The 22670-nt window shown below is 35.7% G+C and overlaps 1 protein-coding gene across 2 annotated transcripts in view; it reads left to right on the top strand.

Annotated features, from left to right (window-relative positions):
• RAVER2 (ribonucleoprotein, PTB binding 2) overlaps positions 1-22670 on the top strand; it is an 86871-nt gene that overhangs the window by 9790 nt on the left and 54411 nt on the right. For both annotated transcript variants that reach the window (XM_041769967.1, XM_041769966.1), the window contains exons 2-4: positions 9177-9243; positions 12749-13218; positions 16362-16553. In XM_041769967.1, the coding sequence (XP_041625901.1) occupies positions 9177-9243; positions 12749-13218; positions 16362-16553 (729 nt within the window). The remainder of the gene's footprint in view (positions 1-9176; positions 9244-12748; positions 13219-16361; positions 16554-22670) is intronic.

Raw genomic sequence — 22670 nt, 5'->3', positions numbered from 1 at the left:
GACAGGGATTGTGTAATATATTTACTTTATATCACAAATACTTCACCTAGAACCTGACTCATTGTTCCAAAGGAAATTTAAAACAGAAGGGGACTGCCCACCTATGTTGTTCTAAAATGTTAGACTTCTTTTAATATGTCTGACACCCCGAAGCCCCCAGGATTGATTTGCAAAATGAGAAAATTTTGCATTGTGAGATCATGCTAGCTTTTTTGGTAGTGATGCTACTCCATTTACTTATAATAATTCAGTCAACTCCTTATGGCTTATGAGTAGGTTGAAAGCAATAAACCCTCTCTCTAGGAAAGTGCTAATATTCATAGACACTCAGAAATTTGCACGTAATCAGGGGATTACAGATCTCTTGTAACTTATGCCTGATCTCACTGGGGAGTTTAGACCCAGTCTAGGCTAATATAATTTGATCATGTTTTGGCGACTTCACCTAAATATGGACCACTTGAGCAGATCCAGAGCTGCTTCTTGAAGAGTTTTCTTCAGAAACTGCTGTGGCCCACATTTATGCAAAGGTGGGTTAATCCTCCTTCTTGGGCAAGAATATCAATTAGGCTCCTTAATTTTCTTTCTTTAAAAGAGTCAACTGTGTTGCTTCATGTTTGATGTAAAAGCTCATTGTTCTCTGGTCACTCAGCAGTACCAATTGACATTTTTAGGTACTATTCCGGGCCTTTACAAGGAATTGAAGTGTATTATTTCCCCCCAACATTTATTAAACGTCAAAGATTGTTTCTCTTTAAAACACAAGAAGACTGATGTGCTGTTCAGTGTTCTTCACATAAGTATTTATTGATAGGAAAAAAGTTTCTGGGGTACCCGAGTGGCTCAGTAGGTTAAACGTCTGCCTTATGGTCCTGGGATCTAGGCCTGTGTCAGGTATCCTGCTCAGCGGGGAAGCCTGTTTCTCCCTCTCCCTCTGCAGTTCCCCCCCCCCCCCCCATGTGTCCTCTCTGGCTCTCTCTGTCAAATAAATAAATAAAATCTTTAAAAGAAAAAAGTTTCTTCTGTTAGATTTTGAGTCCCTAACTGGTGAGCCCCTAAACTTGTTTTATAGGCATTTAGTGCTTAATTTTGTGCTTACTTACCATCATTATCTTTGGGTGTGTGGACTTATTTCTTACTTCTGTATGCTTGTACATTGTGTTTGAAGCTTTCTGTTACATGTTTGTTACCACCTGAATGCCTAAACAGCGTTAGATTTCATTGAATTTGTTTATGCCTGTATTTGTATGTAAATGTTGCCTCTCATCCTGCTACCTTGCCTGATCCCATGACCCATCCAACCCTTCTGACCCTAGACAATTTGGTTTTATATTTTTGCCCCTGAACCCCTACTGTGATTATCTGCTCTCAGCTCCCAGCCTGCTTTTATTTCCTGGACTTTGGATTTTTCTATTACCCACAAGTGTAACTGCTTACTCTTAATTCCAGGTGAGTCTCCAAGACTCTGACTTTCAACCCTGTGGGCTTTTTACAGCCTGATCTAGAGTAAAGGTAATGGCAATAAACAAGAACATGCGAATCTGGGAAGTTTTAAATTTTGAGATAATCTTAAACATACAGAAAAATATAATACAAAGAACTTTCTCCCCTCAGCTGTTCAAGAGTGAATACTAACATGACACTTTATCACCCTGAGTACTTTATTGTGTATTTCCTACAAATTTGGACATTCTCTAGCAGAGCCACATCACACCAAAATCAGAATACCTGCCACCTAATCCTTGGATCACAAGTTAAGTTTTATTGGTTGTCCCACTGATGTCTTTCATAGTGAAAGGATCCAGTTCAGAATTAGGTATTGTGTCTTTTTAATCTTTTTTTTTTTTAAAGATTGATTTATTTATTTATTTATTTATTTATTTATTTATTTATTTATTTATGATAGAGAGAGAGAGAGAGAGAGAGGCAGAGACACAGGAGGAAGGAGAAGCAGGCTCCATGCTGGGAGCCCGACATGGGACTCGATCCCAGGGCTCCAGGACCGCACCCTGGGCCAAAGGCAGGTGCCAAACTGCTGAGCCACCCAAGGATCCTCTCTTTTTAATCTTTAGTCTGGAAAAAGTCCTCAGTCTTTGCTTGACTTTTAGGACCTTGACCCTTTTGAGGATGATAGGCCAGTTATTTTGTAGAATGTCCTTCAATTTGGGATTGTCTCATGTTTCTCCATGATTAGATTCAAGTTAGGTCTCCTTAGCAAGAATATCACATTTTGATTGATTTTTTAATAAAGTAGTATTTGCCAGGCTTCTCCATGCAAAATTCTTCCCCTTTGTAACTAATAAGGATTTTGAAGGGGGATACTTTAATTAAGACTGTGAATATTCTATTCCCTTTCAAGTGTTCAATTTATTTACTAATTTATACTAAAAATAGGCTCATGGGTTCCTATGCTGCTCAATGGGTTATACTTCATTAATATGATTACTTATTTTCATGCTTCATTTGTTTTAGATTTGGGCAATGGGAGCTTCCTCAGGCTGGCTCCTATGTCCTCTTTTAAATCTTTTATTTTGCAATAATTTTGGATTTACAGAAAAAAATCGCAAAGGTAGCACAAAGTTCCCATATATTCTTTACCCACTGTCTATTCATGTTACATCTTAAATACTCAAGGTTTATTAGGACTAAGACTTTAGCATGGGCACATTATTATTAACTGAACTTCAGACTTTTGATTTCATTAGTTTTCTCACTTATGTCCTTTTTCCATTCCAGGATCCAATGCAGGGGTGCCACATTATGTGTCATTAGTCTCCATTCTGCACAAGTTTCTCAGTCTTTCCTTGTTGTTCTTTTTTGTAAGATTTTATTTACTTACTTAAGAGAGTGAGAGTGTGTGTGTGTGTGAGAGAGAGAGAGAGAGAGAGAGAGAGAGAGAAAACAAGCGGGGGAAGGAACAGAGGGAGAGGGACAAGTGGTATCCGTGCTGAGTGCAGAGCCTGATGCAAGGCTCAGTCTCATGACCCTGAGATCATGACTTGAACTGAAATCAGGAGTCAGATGCTTAACTGACTGAGCCACCCAGGTACTCCAGTCTTCCCTGTTTTATATGACCTTGACAGTTTTGGTCAGATATCTTTTTTAGAATGCCCTCGATTTGGGTTTGTATGTTTTTCTCATGAGAGATTAGGGTTATGGAATTTTGGTAAGAATTCCACAGAGGTGAAGTACACTTCTGATCACATCATTTCAGGGGAAGCATGACTTACTATCAATGATGTTAATCTTGATCATTTACTTAAGGCGCTGTCTGCTCCATCACTCCTATAAAGATACCACTTTTTCTATTCATGATTCCTCGGAAACAAGCCACTAATTCCAGCACACACTTAGGGAAGGGTCTGATGTCCTTTGGATGTGTCCCCACCATTTGCTGAATACTTCCTTTGCTTTTAACATTAAGATGTTGCAGCTTGTTTTGCATCTTCTGTGCTCTAGCCCTGGAATCAGCCATTTCATGATAGCACCTATTATGAACTGAATGTTTGTGTTTCTCTAAACTCGTATGTTGAAGACCTAATGCCCAGTGTGGCCATATTTGGAGATGGGGCTTCTGTGGAAGTAATTAAAATTAAACAAGTTCCTAAGGGTGGGGCCCTGATGCCAGTGGGAGTACCCTCACAAAGAGACATTGAAAAGCTCAGTGTGTGCTGTGTGCCTAGTGTTGCCTGCCCTGAGTATGTGTATGCACTGAAAAAAAGGTCATGTGAAGATGACTAAAAGTTTATAAGCCATGTTAGGGAGTTCAGATTTTATTTTAAGGGAAATGAGGATCCATGAAATATTTAAGCAAGTGAGTGTTGCAATCTGATTTCTAGCTGTCAGAAAGTAAAACTGTTGGTTTTGTGTCTTTCAAACCTTGTTTTTGGCCTGATCCTCATTCCAAGGTTAGGAGGTCAATGATGCATTAAGCTTTAGGAATGTGATGGGAATGAATATTTCATAGACTTTATTTTTGCACTGCTGATACATAAGCTACAATATAGCATAGTAGTTCACTGTGTTTGTTCTGGAGTCTGCTAGCTTGGGTTCGAATACCAGATCCATCACATACTATCTCTACTGCCAGTCAGTAGACTTTCCTAGGGCTCAGTGTCCTTATCTTTAAGATCTGGATATAGGGGGATCCCTGGGTGGCGCAGCGGTTTGGCGCCTGCCTTTGGCCCAGGGCGCGATCCTGGAGAACCGGGATCGAATCCCACGTCAGGCTCCCGGTGCATGGAGCCTGCTTCTCCCTCCGCCTGTGTCTCTGCCTCTCTCTCTCTCTCTGTGACTATCATAAATAAATAAAAAATTAAAAAATAAAAAAAAAATAAAAAAAATAAAAAAGATCTGGATATAGGGATGCCTGGGTGGCTCAGTAGTTGAGCATCTGCCTTTGGCTCAGGGCGTGATCCTGGAGTCACGGGATCGACTCCCATGTCAGGCTCCCTGCATGGAGCCTCCTTCTCCCTCTGCCTATGTCTCTGCCCCTCTCTCTCTCTCTCTGTGTCTCATGAATAATAATTTTAAAAAAATTTTTTAAAAAATAAAATCTGGATATAGGGGCACCTGGGTGGCTCAGTCAGTTAAGTGTCTGACTCTTGATTTCAGCTCAGGTCATGACCTCAAGGTTATGAGATGAGCCATGCATTGGGCTCCATGCTGGGCATGGAACCTGCTTGAGATTCTCTCTCTCTCCCTCTTTCCCCTGCCCCCCTCCTAATTTTTCCCATTCTAAAAAATAAGTAAATAAATAAAATTTGAATGATAAAATCCAGCTCATTTGGGCTAAATAGGATTGAATAAGATAATGTCTATAAATTGGTTGTAGATACCAACCACATCTACAGAATCCTTCACAGTAACACTTAGATTAATGTCTAATGGAATAACTGAATACTATAGCCAAGTTGACACAAAACTAATCATCACAATGCCCTACCTTTACTAATCAAGGAAATGCAAATTAAGATCACAGTAAAGTACAATTTTATATCAACTAAATTGACAAAAGTCAAGTATCTGGTAACACCACGCATTGTATGTAATGGTAATGTAATCAGTGGGACTCTAATGTATTCCTATGGGAATGTAAACTACAATCATTCCCGCAAACAATTGGCACTTTCTTACATACATTTGTATGTGTGTAGCCTAGAAATTTCATTCTTTCAAAAACTTGTACATGAACACCAGGAAATGCGTAAAATATATAAGAATGTGGTAGTAGTTAAAAATATGTAAGTAGCAAAACAACAACCTAGAAACAAACCAAATATCCGCTGGTAGAAAAATGGATACATAAGTCTTACTATAGGCATAGAATGGAATATCAAATGGTAGTGAATAAATGAATGACCAGTGGAATATGAGTGAATTTTTGGAACATTTATATTGAGTTTATAAAGCAAGGTACCAAAAATAAATAAATAGATAAATAGGCAAGGCACAGGAGATTAAAAATAGCATAGTACCATTTCTCTAAAGCTCAGAAACAAGTAAAATAAGTCCCCATATCATTTGGGAATACATACCTACATTAGGAGCTCCAGCTATGGATGAAAGGGGCAGGATGGGCTAGCAAAGGATGTAGAAGTCAGTGGAACAGTGTTGCTAATGTTCTAGTCTTTAGGTTTGGTGGTGAGTTCCTGGGTGCTTCTTTCATTATTATAACTCATAACTTAGTATGTTACAGGTAATTTTTCCATATTATCAAATCACTTAAAAATATAAAGGATAATTAGCAAAAACATTTGTTTCTTTTTCCCTCAAAAAAGCAGAATTTGAAACTTAGAGTGCTTTAATCTGTGAAAGTCTTTCTTAGGAAAAAGAAATTCATAAAAGCCAGAGAAGGGCTTAGAAGACTGCATGATTTAGGTTTAAAACTAAGGCTGGGTTTCATTGTGGCTGTTGATTCTCTCCTTAGGAAATATTTCATATGTGCAAAACTTTTCATTTAATTCCAGGGAGTAATAATGAACATGGTCTGGAAATAGATTGCTAAAGCTGTTAGTTTGATGAACTCATCTACTGTAAGAAATTTGTAACTGGTATTCATGGTCACAGGGTGCTACTTCATTCCTTAAAATTAACTTGTAAGTTAATAGAAATGTCATAAAGCTAGATCAGAATAGAAAGATGTAATTTTAGTTGTTTGGGTTCTGTGTGGCGGAGCATTGTAGAATTCTGGCAAATGATATAGGGCTCTCTTTCAGGTTTTAAGTTTTTAATTTGGCCAACTTACCGAGGCTCAAATTGAGGGGTGACCCACTTTTGCCTGGGTCGGAACAACCAAGGCATGGAGGAAAATAATTGTTTTTTTTTTCTTTGCAAGAAGCTTTGTAAGGTTTCCCAGCTGGCAAATTCGGTATCCCACATCTGTTACATAGAAAAGCTACAATTTGAAATAGAGGTATTTTAAAAACAATTTTTAAGGTGCCAAATGGATCTTTGAATACATAAGATCTCTCTCAGGTAATCCTCTCAGCTGAATGAGTAGCATAACATGTCATTTGTTTACAGATACTTGATAATGTGAAGAGCAGTGTCATGTTTTCTTTATCTGGCATTTAACAGCTGTTAACTAGTGAAATGAGAGATTAGAGTCTGTGCAACTAAAAGCATACACTGGATCCCTTCAAACAAAATGGTGCCATCTTCTATATTAAGGATTAAATTAGCTGGTTGGTGAGATGTATATGCCATGTTATTGAGAGAATTATATTTTCTTAATGAATACACTGTATGTTTTAAGTCCAAGGAAACATTGAAGCCTACAAGATAAAAAAAATTTCCATAGTAAGATGTAAACTAATCTGTATAGTGATGCTATTCCTATATAATTCATCAAACCATATCTTACAAAATTGGTAGTATATGTATGTTAAAACATATCTAATATTGACTAATAATACTAAATTATCAACTTTACCTTTCTTTTATTACTTATCATAGGTGATTTTTTTTTTCATCTAACATTATGTTTTTATACTTTGCCTATTATATCATTCTTTTCCCCCATGCATATTTTTCTTTTAGGGAAAATATGTCTCATCTTGTAACTGTCAGCTTATTTATTTCCCATTTCTATGTGATCACTTATTAGGGCACTAATGATATTGTTTTTGTGACTGTTAATGGTAGTGTACTATTGTTAGTTGATTCTGGAAGGATTATGGTAGTATAGTATAGAGGTTAACGGTGTGGTCGCAGGATCCAGACTGATGGGTGAATCTCTACTCAGCAAGTCACTAAGTATATGACTTTGGCAAATTACTTGATTTTGTTTTGCTGTGGTTTCCTTTATTTATTTATTTTTCTATAAAGTTTTTAAAACATATTTTCAGGTAATCTCCATAACCAATATAAGGTTCTAACTTACACCCCAAGATCAAGAGTCATCACATGCTCTTGACTGAACCATCTAGGTGCTTCCACCTTTAAAAAAATTTTTTTTAAAGTTTATTTATTTATTTAAGTAATCTCTAAACCCAACATGGGGCTTGAACTCACAACCCTGAGACCAAGAGTCAAGAGCATGCACTTTTCAGTGTCAGGCTGGTTTCTTGATTTTTAATAAAAGCAGTGAGTTCAGTGCTTTGGTACCTAGTAGAAGCTAAGTGAAAGCTAACTATAACAATGGCAATAATAAAAATTATTATTGAGTTAGTTTCTATTGTGAACTTAATATACTAGCTTAATATACTAGCTTGTGTATGTTTAATTTATTCATATGCAAGTAGAGCAGGTTGGCTATAACTCTCCAATCTAGGATCAATATGCCCATGTACATGATAGTCCATTTCCTTTAGAAAATTCTGTCTGTTGTATATTATGAATAAATTTTCCAAGGCCAAATTCAATGGCAAAATAATTGTATTCACTTTGTATTTGAGTGCCTAGCATTTGCAAAATAACAGAGTAGTATACAGATATATGAAATATAGTTCCTGTACTCAAGTATTATCATTTTAACAGGAAGGATTAGGAATAGAAATCTGCTTTTTCAGGACCCTAGGTGGGTGAAAATTATACCAGAAGAAACCATGTCAGACCGGATTAATACTGGAAACAGAATGAACCAGAAAGTCAGTTTCACCATTTTGGGGAGCAAAGGGGAAATGAATTGAATTACATATATACCTTGGTGGTGGTTATTGTTTTCATACCCAGGAATCTCTGGATCTGCAGTCTACCTGTAGTCTTTTTTTTTTTTTTTTTTGAGAGGAGAGAGAGAAAGAGAATCTCAAGCAGGCTCCATGCTCAGCATGCAGAGCCCCACATGGGGCTCAGTCTCACAACCCTGAGATCATGGCCCTAGTTGAAATTACAATTTGGACAGTTAATTGATGAGCCACCCAGGTGCCCCTGCAGTCTACCTGTATTTATTTTCTTTCCTGGTTCAGCATCTATAAGTGTATTACTTGTTAAAAGCTCCGTATGTGCAATATATACAAAGAGAAATGTTTAATGCTATTGACATAAGACAAGTACAAACGAAGTATGACCATTATTAGCGTAGAAGTAGGTGATATCTCATCCTGCAGAAAAGAATTGGAAAAAACTTATGGTGTTTTGGTGGCTCATTTAGTTGGGTGACCAACCCCTTATTTCAGCTCAGGTTATGATATTAGGGTCATGAGATCAAACCTGATGTTGGGCTCCATGCTGAGTGTGGACCCTGCTTAGGATTCTTCCTCTCCCCCCACCCCCTGTTCATGGTCGTGCTCTCTCAATCAAAATAAATAAATACATAAAAAAAGAAATTGGAAAAAAAGTTCTTGAAAGAATATTTGAGCTGGGATTTCAAAAGATGCATGTGATTTCAGATGAAGTTTAGGAGCCTTAGTGGTATCTTTGCTCCATGCAAGGTCAAGGTATCAGCATAAGTAGTGATTTGGAGTGAGGGCTGTGCATGACATCCTGGTCAGATAGCAAATACCCATTGAGCAGAAACGTGATCTATGTGCAGGTTCTGTACTGGGAAATATACTTGGAGAGGTAAGTTGATGTCCTATTTAGTGGGCTTGGAATGCCTTCAACTTAAAGAATTGAGATCCATGAAAGGTATTTTACATGGCAGATGGTGGTGGCAGTGATGATTGGCTAGTACAGCTGGATTATCCACTAACTGCATTTTGTGTTTATTTGAATTCATATTTTATCTCTCTTAGGAAGTTCACGATTTATTACAAGACTATGAGTTAAAATATTGTTATGTGGACAGAAATAAGCGAACAGGTAAGCTTTTACTTTTAAGCAACTGGTTTCATTTTGATTCTCAGTGTGGGCACTAATAGTGGCTTACTGTCTTTTCATTCTTAATCTCTGAAACTCTTAAGCATTAAATCATATAAATGCTACTCACACAATGTGTTTTCTGAAAATATCTTAAATTATCACATAATTAATGTGTTACTGGAGACATTTTTATAAAGAGTTTTCTAATATGTTGTGATGTTATAATAAATTTTTATAGGCTTGGTATCCTTCAATTTTTTTTATTGAAGTATAATTAGCATATAGTGTTATATTAGTTTCAGGTGTACAACACTTTTTGGGGGTATACAACCTATTGATTCCACAATTTTTTGCATTACCCAGTGCATACCACAGTAAGTGTACTCACCATCTGTCACCATACAACATTATTGTTATATTACGGACTGTATTCCCTATGCTATACTTTTCATCTCCATCACTTATTTCATAGTTGGAAATTTGTACCTGTTAATTGCTTTAATGTATTTCACCACCACCTCCATAACCCCTCAGGCAACTACCAGTTTGTTCTATGTATTTGTTTTTGTTTTTATTTTTTTAAGTAAACTCTGCCCAATGTGGGGCTCAAACTCATGACCCTGAGATCAAGAGTCATGCTCTACCAACTAAACCAGTCAGGCGCCCCTTGTTTGTTTTTGTTTATTCATTTGTTTTTTAGAATCCACATGTTAGTGGAATCATATGGTATTTGTCCTTCTCTGTCTGACTTATTTTACTTAGTATTATATCCTCTAGGTCTGTCCATGTGATTACAAATGGCAAAATCTCATTCTTTTTTATGGCTGAGTAATATTCTGTTGTGAATATATATACATCTTCATTGTTGTAAAGCTGCAATAAACAGAGGTGCATATCTTTGAAATGATAAGTGAAGATCACCTCTTTGAAACAGAGGTGCATATCTTAATTTGAAACATATCTTTTCAAATTAATGTTTTCATTTTCTTCGGGTAAATACTCAATAGTGGAATTCCTTGATCATATGGTAATTCTACTTTTAATTTTATGAGGAACTTCCATATGAGTGGCTACATTAATTTACATTCCTGTCAATAGTGCACAAGGATTCCCTTTTCTCCTCATAACACTTATTATTTCTTGTCTTCTTGATACTAGCAATTCCACTGGTATGAGGTGATATTGTGATTTTGTTGTGGATTTCCTTTTTGATGAGTGATGAGCATCTTTTCATGTATTTGTTGGTCATCTATGTCTTCTTCGGAAAAATATCTATTCATATTCTTTGCTTATTTTTTAATCAGAGTGGTTTTTTTGGTGTTGAATTGTATGAGTTTATATGTTTTGGATATCAAACCTTTACCAGATATATCATTTGCAAATCTCTTCTCCTATTCATTAGGTTGTCTTTCATTTTATTGATGATTTACTTTGCTGTGCAAATTATTTTTGTGTAGTCTCAGTAGTTTATTTTTTACTTTTGTTTCCCTTGCCTCAGGAGACATATCCATAAATATGTTGCTAAGGGTCCAAGAGATCACTGTCTTTTTTTCAACCATTTGGAATTTTATGGGTTCAGGGCTCACATTTAGGTCTTTAGTTCATTTTGAGCTTGTGTATGGTGTAAGAAAGTGGTCCAGTTTCATTCATTTGCATGTAGCTGTCTAGTTTTCCCAGTACCATTTATTGAAAAGACTGTATTTCCCATTATATATTCTTACCTCCTTTGCTATGGATTAATTGGCCACATAGATATGGGTTTATTTCAGGGCTCTCTGTTTCATTGATCTATGTGTCTATTTTTGTGCCAGTGCCAAACTGGTTTGATTACTATAGCTTTGTAGTAGATCTTGAGATCTGGGATTATGATACCTCCATGTTTGTTCTCCTTTCTCAAGATTGCTTTGGCTTTTTGAGGTTCTTTGTGGTACATTTTAGAATTAGTTGTTCTAGTTCTGTGAAAAATGTTGTTGGTATTTTGTTAGAAATTGCATTAAATCTGTAGATTGCTTTGGGTAGTATGGACATTTTAACAGTATGGGGGTTCCAGTCCAGGACTGTGGGATATCTTTCCATTTGTTTGAGTCCTCTTCAATTTCTTTCATCATCATTATAGTTTCAGAATACGGGTCTTTTACCTCTTTGGTTTAATTTATTCCTAGACATTTTATTCTTTTTGGTGCAATTATTGATGAGATTGTTTTCTTTCTCTTTTTGCTATTTCATTATTAGTGTACAGAAAGGCAACTATTTTCTGTGTATTAATTTTAAATCCTGCAGTTTTACTGAATTCATTTATTATAATAGCTTTTGTTGGGATCTTTAGGGTTTTCTTTTTCTTTTCTTTTCTTTTTTTTTTAAGATTTTACTTATTTACTCATGAGAGACACAGAGAGAGAGGCAGAGACACAGGCAGAGGTAGAAGCAGGCTCCATGCAGGGAGTCCCATGTGGGACCCAATCCAGGGACTTCAGGACCATGCTCTGGGTGGAAGGCAGGTACCCAGCCACTGAGCCACCCAGGCATCCCTTTAGGGTTTTCTATGTATAGTATCATGCCATCTTTGAATAGTGACAGTTTAACTTGTTCCTTACCAATTTGGATGAATTTTATTTCTTTTTCTTGCCTAATTGCTGTGACTAGGACTTCCAGTACTATGTTGAATAAAAAGAATGGACATTATTGTCTTGTTTCTGATGTTAGAGAAAAAACTTAGTTTTTTTTGCCATTGAGTATGATGTATGATGTGGATTTTTCATGAATGACCTTTATTTAGCTTAAGGTATCCCCTAAACACACTCTGCTGAGAGTTTTTTTATCATGAAAAGATGTTGAATTTTGTCAAATGCTTTTTCTGCATGTATTGAGATGATTGTATGATTTTTATTCTTCATTTTTTTTAATGTGGTTTATCACATTGATTGATTTGTGAATATTGAACTTCTCTGCAGCCCTGGAATAAATTCCACTTAATCTAGGTGAATGATCCTTTCAATGTTGCTAAATACGCTTGCTAATATTTTGTTGAAGATTTTGCATCTATGTTCATCAGGAATATTCTTCTGTAATTTTCTTTCTTCATAGTGTCACATGTTTCAACATGAAAGAAAATTTTTAATACTTCACAAAATTTTGCATTACATGTAGTTGGGAAAAATAAAATCTGTAGTTTGAAAATATTGTAAAAATTAAAAACAGAACATTGTAGTATCTTATAGTGGAACTCCTAATATAATTCCAATACTTTTATTTGAGTCACTGGTCATGAAATTAGTTAAGTGGGTGGTGTCAGCATTAAAAAAAAAAAAACACCACGAAATAGAATAGAAATATCAGAGTGCATTGGATGTGGTAGGAGTATTAGTTCCTGATACTTTTGTTTCAGAACTGTGTATATGTATACCAAGTCACAGACCAAAAGTATATTCCTTACTGTAAGTCATAGTCAAAAAAGTTTGAAAACACTGGCTTAGAAAATTCTTTAATTTATTTTGTTATCTTCTAGCTTTCGTAACCTTACTGAATGGAGAGCAAGCCCAGAATGCAATTCAGATGTTTCATCAATATTCTTTTCGAGGAAAGGACTTAATTGTTCAGCTACAGCCAACAGATGCCTTGCTGTGTATTACCAACTTGCCCACTTCTTTCACACTAGAAGAGTTTGAAGAACTTGTTCGTGCTTATGGAAATATTGAGAGATGTTTTCTAGTCTACAGTGAAGTTACTGGCCATTCCAAAGGCTATGGTTTTGTGGAATACATGAAAAAGGACTTTGCTGCAAAGGCTAGATTGGAGTTACTGGGTAAACAATTGGGAGCATCAGCTCTGTTTGCACAATGGATGGATGTTAATCTATTGGCCGCAGAGCTCATTCATTCTAAGTGCCTTTGTATAGATAAACTCCCTAGTGACTACAGGGATTCAGAGGAGCTGTTGCAATTTTTTTCCAGTATACATAAACCTGTGTTTTGCCAGGTATGTATTCTTAGGGTATCATTTGAAATCTTTGAAAGTCTCTGCCTGTATATTCTGCATGCAATCACAAATTTATTATACCTATGTGAAAATCACAATGGATAATCTAAGTCTTTTTTAATCTGTAATGAAGACTTTAAGGTCATGGTAAATTTTCAGTCAATTCCTTTTGCAGACGAGTTAACCTATATTATTATATAGTTAAGTATGTCTTAGCAAACCCATCACTTACTCATTCACTTCATTCCAACCATTTGTTGAGCCATTCATCCATTGATCCATTCATCCATCCAGGTGTTGCTTATTATCTTCTCTGTGCCAGACACTATACTGCTAAAAGTTAGAAATATAGAGAATAGAAACATACTCTCTCGATACCTTACAATTTTGTGGAAGGTACTGACAAGCAGATAATTATAAATCCTGTATAAAGAGTAATGTAATAGAAGATAGGGGAGTATTATGAGGTTTAAAAAGAATGTATAATCCTATCTTAATGGAATCATGGTGAGACATTCAGAGAAGATCTTGAAAACTGACAGTACTGGTACAAATTTTCATGTACTTGATCAGTAAACTTAAATATATTCTACTAAATAGACAAAAGTATATATTGTATAAAGCTCCTTCCCTTGTAGGTATCCAGTAGCAACTGATGAACTCTTTTCTCCCTTGCTTTCCTTAATTTCTTCCTTCTCTCTCTTCTCTCCTCCCATTCTTCTTTTACTCTTACCCATATTCCCTGCCCCCACTACCCCACCATTTTTCTTTTATCATGCATTTGTTGAGTCTCTACTATTAAACTAGAAAGCTCGGAGTTGTTATAGTTTTTTTACATATGTGGGTGTATATATATCCACATACACACATAACCATATATAACTATATATAATTATATAATATTTTATTATATATGTAAACATAGATTATATAGCTAACTATATAACTATATTTAATACATATAACTATAATTATATAGATTAATGCTACCATCTTACTTTTTCTTGTATTTCTATCCCTTCAATCCCAATATAAGCATCAAAGCAACCATCTAAGAGTTTCATAAAACTAGAAAATTCTGTGACAAATTTTTTATCAAATCTTTGCCCAGTTATTGAAAGATGATAATCTAATCCATATCCTTTTTTGGATACTATTAAGTATACAGTGATATTCTGTGGTCAAACAAAACTCTTTGTGCCTTTGAAGCAAATGTGAGGGAAGTAGCCATTTATCACAAGTTGTATTTGAATTGTGAATCACAGAGTTGGAAGGTACCTGAGAAGTTCTCTAATCTTGGTTGCCACTGGTAGAAAAATGTTTTGTTATATTATTTGTAAGTGACCATTTAGCTCTATTAAAATGTTTCAAAATAATGGAAAATTAACTAGATTAGAAGTCAGACCATTACATATTTGAATGGCTCTCCTACTGAACTTAAATATTCCTCTTGAAAACTGCTGATGCTGTGGACTTAGATGATTTTGTCTTTTGAAAGAATTAAAATAGTATTATAATTTATATAGCCATAAAAGTGATCGTAATGAACTAGGAATAGTAATAAGTGTTTCAAAAGTTCTCAAAGGGTCAATAAAACAACTTTGCAACTTTGCCTTTATCAGTGGATCTGTGAGATTCAGGTTCTTTTGCTTGGTAGGTTGACATGGACTATATTGAAGGTAGTGTCTTATCTTGTGATCAAGGGACATTAAAGAGACTGATGACTTTTACAAATCTGATTTTTTTAAAAGATTTTATTTATTTATTCATGAGAGACAGAGAGAAGCAGAGGGAGATGCGCAGGGACCCTGATGTGGGACTCAATCCCAGGGCTCTGGGGTCACAATCTGAGCCAAAGGCAGACATTCAACCACTGAGCCACCCAGCCACCCCTTACAAATCTGATTTTAATATCTGGTTTAGATTAGAAGAGAAATGGGGCTGTAGGAGAAGTGTTTGGAAGAGGTACATGTTTTCCCTTCCTGTTAGGTGATTGGAAAAAGCTTTGTGGAAGAAAAAACATTTGAGGACAGTTTTCAAAGGAAGAATGTGAAGGAAAAATAGAAATTTGGTCAAACTATACAAAAAGGTAAATCTTCAAAAATAAGAGGAGAGAAGCTAAAAAAGATTGAGAAATTATTTAATTGTAATATTAACTTATGAGATGCCAAATCCAAACGTGTTGTAGATGTGTCTTTTAAAAGACATACCATGCTGAATTTTACCACATTTACCACTTTATCGCGTGAATGTGTTTAAGATAATTCAGACATGTTCAAAACTTAGAAACTTTTTAGAGTCTTATTTTGTTCTTATTTTTGCTCTTTGTACCAGTCTTTACAGATCCAGGACTTTAGTATCTTCCTTTACACTCTTACAGGTGGGTGACTGGAAATATCAAGTTCTACATTGCAGGAGTTTATTTAGGGCACATTCAGAAATAAAGCTTGTGTGTTGTGTATGGCATTTTAACAAGGCTGGGGCACAGTTTTCCCAAATAAGATTTGCTTTGGAATACTTGACCAAATTTCTGAGATTCGCCTAAATTATTGAATTAAAATAATTCCTCCTCCTTTTCTTCTCTTAATAATACAAACTTTAATTGATGTAGATATGTGATCAATAATTGTTCAGTATCTTTCATTGCACATGTATCTGGCAAATTTATTTTAAAGTTTTAGTTATTGTGTCTCCATATTTTCTATACCTAAATTATTAGTTATACATCTTCATATAGATGGAATATTATCATTTGAGCTTTGACTTTTAAAATAACTTAGAAAATCAAAGAATTAAAAAGAAACTTGACAGAATCTTATTTATAATCCTATCTTCAGGGAAGACTGTACATAAGTATCTATCTATCTATCTATCTATCTATCTATTTATTTATTAAAGATAATCCCTATACCCAGTGTGGAGCTCAGACTCATGACCCCAAGATCAAGAATTGCATGCTCTTCCAACTGAGCCAGGCAGGCATCCCACAACTAGGAAACTTGATTTTGGAGAGAAAGAATACATTATTTTTGCCAGTATCATGTTTTGATACATTTGTTTTAGAATTTGAAAATTATATACTGAAAATAAATATTTCTAACTGAATTTTAGAATTCTCCTTTTAACAAAATGTATTAAATCAGCTTGCACAGGATGAAGGCAGTTATGTTGGTGGCTTTGCAGTAGTTGAATATAACACTGCCGAGCATGCTGAAGAGGTTCATCAAGCAGCTGATGGAATGACCATCAAAGGAAGCAAAGTCCAAGTTTCCTTCTGTGCCCCAGGAGCACCAGGGCGAAGTACATTAGCAGCATTGATAGCATCTCAACGTGTGGTAAGTCTACTGTTCCTTATTAGGATATAGAAAAATTCTAATACTATTTTAATCTTTCCAAACCAGTTGACTGTTCATTGGACCCTCATTATATTTCCATTATACAAAGACATTCTTCCTTTGAAAAATTGGCTAAATGGTGTCTCTGTCATATCAAGCCAGGAGTTATTACAAAAGAAATTGCATTTGGTAGATTATAGCCAAAGAAATTTTACGTAGGAATGTTCTGTTGTAAATTTTGAGTGTCATGTCTCTTTTTCCAAAGTGTTCATAAGTATCCACAGTGCATATATAGGAAGGTGTGTGCTTTGTTTTTGCGTACATGGCCCATTGTCACTACTTCTCTATTGTTAACTGTCTTCTTATTCCTCTCTCTGCCTCTCTAGTGTGGAAGTTCCATGTATATAGGGACTATTCCTTGTTCAGTTTTTACTCAAGGCACTTAGCATGGTAAATACTCATTGACTGAACTAAGGAAGGAATACACATTTGAGGTATGAGGGGAAAAGACTTCATGATGGAGGGGATCTTTGAGTGTGACATTAAAGTACGATTTTGAAATACATTGTTGAGAATGGAGGCTAGGATTGCTAGATAAATACAGATTTTGCATGAGACATTATACTGAGAAAATTTTCCAGTGTTTATCTGAAACCCAAGTTTAACTGGGCATCCTGCATTTTTACTTGCTAAATCTGGCAACTATAAGGAAGAAGAGTGAGTTGAATAAAACCTTTCAAGCAATAGAATTGGGCAAATTTGCATGCTTCAAGAGAGGTGCAGGTGAAGATGTGTAGAAAGGGATGTATGGTGAAATGATAGGTTGATGCCAAATCAGGGAGGACCATTGAACACTGAAAGAGTAGAGATTGAATTTGATAAGCAGGAGGGGGAGCTTTTGAAGTATATAAACAAGGTAATGATGGAATCAGAGTTAAGCCATCAAGAGATCAGTCTAAAAGTGGTTTGTAGATGAATTGAAGAAGGAGGAAAAGATAGGAGGTTGCTCTTGGCCTCATGTCTCTTGCCCTCCTCTTCCTGTTCTTTAATCTCACATCTGGTCCTGGATCCCTTCTCCTTTCTTTTGTAGTTTGTCCTTCTCTTCAGTTCTTCTGTCATTCTCCTGTCCTTGCTTGTGGAAGTCATAACTTCACGTATTCTTTGACTGTCAATGTCATGCCTCTGGTTAAATTGACTCTGTTGGATCAGAGTCACACAGTTTACAATTCTGAATCCATCTAGTCAGCTACATCTGCAGCGAGGGCACTGTGTCCTCTTGAAGAGAAACACCTACATGACTTGATGCTACTACACATGTGTAATATATGTTAATTGGTTATCCCCTGCAAAACTTTAGCTCATCATCTCTCATCAGCTGCTCATTTCCATTTTCTACAGCAATTGTCTCAAACTTTCACCCTGTTTCTGCCTTTGTCCTATCAGCTGGTCATGGCTCCTACTTTTTAGAAAGTACAAAGGTCATGTGCTGGATCATTCATTCAAGTCTTCTCATACTGCACCAGCAAATGTGTCCCAATTTTTAAAAAAATATTTGTTTGTTTATTTATTTATTTATTTGAGAGGGCAGGCCAGAGGGGGGAAGGGGCACAGGGGGAGGGAGAGAGAATCTCAAACAGATTCTGAGCTGAGCACAGAGCCTCACATGGGGCTCTATCTCATGACCCTGAGATTATGACCTGAGCCAAAAACCGAGAGTCAGACACTTAACTGACTATGATACCCAGGCACACCTGTGTCTCTATTTTTCCTTTTCTCTTCAGTAGCATTCATTCCACAGGTACACTCTGGACACCCACTCCATGCTAGGCACTGTTAGAGATGTTTACAATTCTTCAGTGAACAAAATGGACAAAGACCCTGCTCTCTTGGAGGAAGAGCTGTGCTTCCTCCTGCGGGTGCTGGGGCTCATGACCATATCCCCCATTTTCAAGGATTTTGATCATTACCTTTCTACTTATTGTCATTTGTTGCTCCACTAGCTCCCATCCCATCTGCTTATAAACATGCTCAGATCCTTTCCTTTAAAAATGCTCTCTACATACTGCCCTTTATATTAGTCTTCCTTCACAACTGGAGCTTCTTGAACAATTAGGCCCCATTTGCTGTCATCATTTCTCCATTTGCCTCTCAGCCTGATGCACTCTGGTTTCTGCCTCTGCTATTCAAGTGAACCTGTTCTCATGAAGATTAATAGAGATTTCTCAGTATTCAAGTTGAATAGGTGCTATTCAGTCTTATTCCTTGGTCTCTTTAAGAGACTCCACTCTCCTCAATTCCACCCCACCATTCTTTTTTTCTGCTTAACTGTTCCTTCCTCTTCTTCTTTTTCCCTAAAGGCTGATATCAGTAGATGTGTGTGACTTGCAAGCACATATTTTTGAACCATTTGCCCTCAGCACTAAATTGGTATTTCCAAATGATTGTTAAACATCCCACCTTCATGTTCTATAAGTAGTTCAGTTTCAGCATTTCTAAAAGAAAACTATCTTTTCTCTGGAACTTGTTTTTCTGTGTTCTGTGGTGTTGGATTGGATTTGCTGAGTTTATAATTCTGAATCCATTTCATCACCTGCTTCTGCACCAGGGCACTGTGTTCCCTTGGAGAAGAACACATAGGTGGCTAGATGTCACTAAAAATGTGTGACATACATGTATAATTCTGTGTTCTGTATATGGCACCAGTTCCCTCTGTTACTAACTCTAATTGATTTTTTCCAATGCATTGTTTGATTTGATTGGATAATTTATTTTGCATTTTGCATGTATCTTTTCGAATTAGTGTGTTTGTATCCTTTGAATAAATACCCAGTAGAAGAATTACTTTGATAAGGTAATAGGTAATACTATTTTTAATTTCTTGAGGAACCTCCATACTGTTTTCCACAGTGTCTGTCCTTATCTTTATAATATCCTCATTTTTTTCTTTTGGTTTACTCTTTCTCCTCTGTCTTTATTGATATTAATATTTAGTACTTTTGTTTTCAATCTATATTGTTTTCTGATTAACATATTTAAAGCAGGTATCCTTTTAACTAATGCTATACATATGTATCATAAATTTTATTTTGCTTTTTAAGTTTAGATTCTACTTAACATACAGTGTTATATTATTATATTAATTTCAGGTATACAATATAGTGATTCAACAACTCTATACAATGTGTCATAAATTTTACATTATGTTTCAAATTGTTTTATGATTTCCTTTTAAATTTAAAGCTTAATTACTTTTGTTTTCATCGTTCAGTTTTTATCCACTTAGGAATTTTAAACACTTATTCTTCTAACACAGATCTGTAATGTATTGCCTTGTGATCAGAGAGTCTAGTCTCTAATGTTGATTTGGGGGAGGGGACCCTGGGGCTGCATTTTGTTTCAGTATGTGGTACTTTCTGTGAATGTGCTATGTGTGCTCAAAAACAATCCAAACTCCATGTTTGTGGGTTATAAAGTTAATATATGAATCTATGTGTGTATAAATACTAGTTTGAGCTTATTAATTGTGACTCAAATCTTCCCTGCCTTCGCTTATTTTTTTTGTCTGTTTGGTCTGTCGATGTGTGAGAGGAATGTATTAGAAGTTAGGTGTAATGGTTGAGTTTTCTTTTTCTCCTTATTATGTTAGTTGTTTCTCCATAGATAGATAAATAAGTATAGGTATTATTATTAGGTGCATGTTTGTTTGTAGTCATATTGATTATTTTACCCCTATATGTGTTTTTCTGATGTTAGAGTTGCTACTTCAACTTTCTTTTAGTTTATATTTGCCATCTGTTTATTACCAGCCTTTCTGTACATTTGAAGTATGTGTCTTATAGGTAACATGTTGTTCTAAAAACGTGTTTTAAGGGGTGCCTGGGTGGCTCATTGGCTAAGCGTCTGCCTTCAGCTCAAGTCATGATACCAAGGTCTTAAGATCGAGCCCCACATCAGGCTCCCTGCTCAGTGGGGAGCCTGCTTCTCCTCCCACTCCTCCTGCTTGTACTCTCTCTCTCTTAATAAATAAATAAAATCTTTAAAAAATAAAAACAGGTTTTTAAAAATAAAATTTAAAAAAATCTGTAATTGGTACATTTAGACTACTTAGATAATGTAGTGATGTTTATTCTCTTATAACATGTTTTCTTTTAACTGTCCCTTTTTTCTTTAATTTTTATTTCTTATCTACTGTTGGATAACTAAGAATTTTCTTCAAGTGTGGGTTGTCCTGGAGAGCAGGTGAAAGTAGGTAAGCATCTCTGGGACAGGAAAAAAGAAACCCCTCAGACAGCAAATCTGAATGTGCCTCCCTTAATGTCACCCCTTTAACAGGGAAAATTAAATGGAATTCTGCATTTTCCATCTGAGGATGGCAGTTTGAGAATTAAACTGGTGGAGTGCACACCATTGCAGCAGTGATGTACTTGATAACTAGGTTGTACCGACTGACCTTTGGAGTCTCAGCTCGTCCATTTCCTATGAATTCTTCTCTAGAGAGGCGGGGAGCCATGTCTTGTACCTCTTGGCATTCCTCCTCAGCATCAATTGTACTCTTAGACTAGATACCAAATGTTTGTTAAATGAGGTTTTTAAGTTATCTGAGGCCCCTAAGATCAGGAAGCAATCAGAGGGCTGAGATTTTGTGGCTGAGAAAAAAAAAAAAAAAAGCCATAGAAAGGTAACTACTTAAAAAAAAGAAAAGAAAAAAATTCTTCTTCCCATTTGAGAGTAGTATGTTCTGTCTTTAGCCTACTGGTAATTGCCACTAACTTATTGGCACCCCTAGATTTCTCAGTATCCCTTTCTTCCCATTTAACTCATTCTTATCTCCATCCTACTTCCTCCTTCCTACTCCACCTACCACCATATTGGTGTTTACATTTTAATTTTAGGATTGCCTTAAGTATTTTTTTCCCCATAGTACTGGATTTTGTATGCAAGTCCGAAATTACCTATGACATAACATACTTTTATTTGCACCTACCATGTAATATTGTCTTGCATTTACTGTATCTTATGTCTCATTTTCAGAGAAGGAATTAATGTGGTAAAAACTTTTGAGAATTTGTATAGTTGGGAATATTTTTATTTCTTTCACATATTTAGATAATAGCTGAGTATAAAAATATTGTAGATACAAAGTTCTTCCTTTGACACTTTGAAAATACTAACTTGTTGCCTTTTTAAATCCAATGTTGATGCTTTGAGGGAGTAGGTGGCATTAATTCTATTCTTGTTCCTTTGGAAATATGTTCTTTCTCACTGGAAGCTTTTAGCATTTTTTCTTTGGCTTTGAAGTTCTTAAGTTTCATACTAAAAAATGCGATTAGGTATGTTTTTTCCTTATACATCATCTTCGGAACATCATAAACCCTTTCATTCCATGTTCTTAAATTTTTCTTTAATAATGAGAAATTCTCAGCCATTATTTCTTCAAAGATCCTCTTTTTTCTTCTTCAGGGACTCCTATTTTATACAGGTTGACACTTCTAACTTCTTTATCACCTTACTTTTTCTGTTTTGTGTTTCTTATTTCCATGTTTTGTTTTGTTTATTTGCATTTTCCACTTCTTTATCCTTTGCCAGTGTCTTCTGAGAGCTTTCTTTGAACTGATCTTTTAAGTCATTGTTTTGTTTTTCAGCCACACATGTTCTACTATTTATCTGTTCAAGCATGGGATGGAGGTTAAGAATAATGCTCTGTAACAGTTTCTTCAGTTTCTTTGTCTATAGAATGGTGATAATTATTGTACCAATTTTATAGAGTTGTTTTGGAGAACTACATGATCTAACCCATGTGAAGTGCATAGAATGATGCCAAGTATGTGGAGAAGGCTGCTTTTTTCTTTCTTTTTTTTAATGTTTATGTTTTTCAGACCCAGTATTCCTAATTAGTTATTCTTTGTAACTGCTTGTCCTTGATTCACGTTACAAATAAACATTTTATAAGGGTATCTATTATGTTACTATGTAGTGTTCTTATTATTTCCTATCCATTAATTCTGGTTCATCCCTTACAGGTGGTTCAGTTATTTACTTATGATTTTTAATGGCTACATTCTCCAGATGTCTAGCTGTGGTCTGTGAATAGGTTTTTCCCTGGGAGGGTTTCAGCTT

This window comes from Vulpes lagopus, chromosome 10 (assembly GCF_018345385.1).
Source record: "Vulpes lagopus strain Blue_001 chromosome 10, ASM1834538v1, whole genome shotgun sequence".
Lineage (NCBI taxonomy): Eukaryota > Metazoa > Chordata > Mammalia > Carnivora > Canidae > Vulpes > Vulpes lagopus.
Note: the sequence above shows the minus strand (reverse complement) of the source record. Positions and strands in the feature narration are given on the sequence as shown.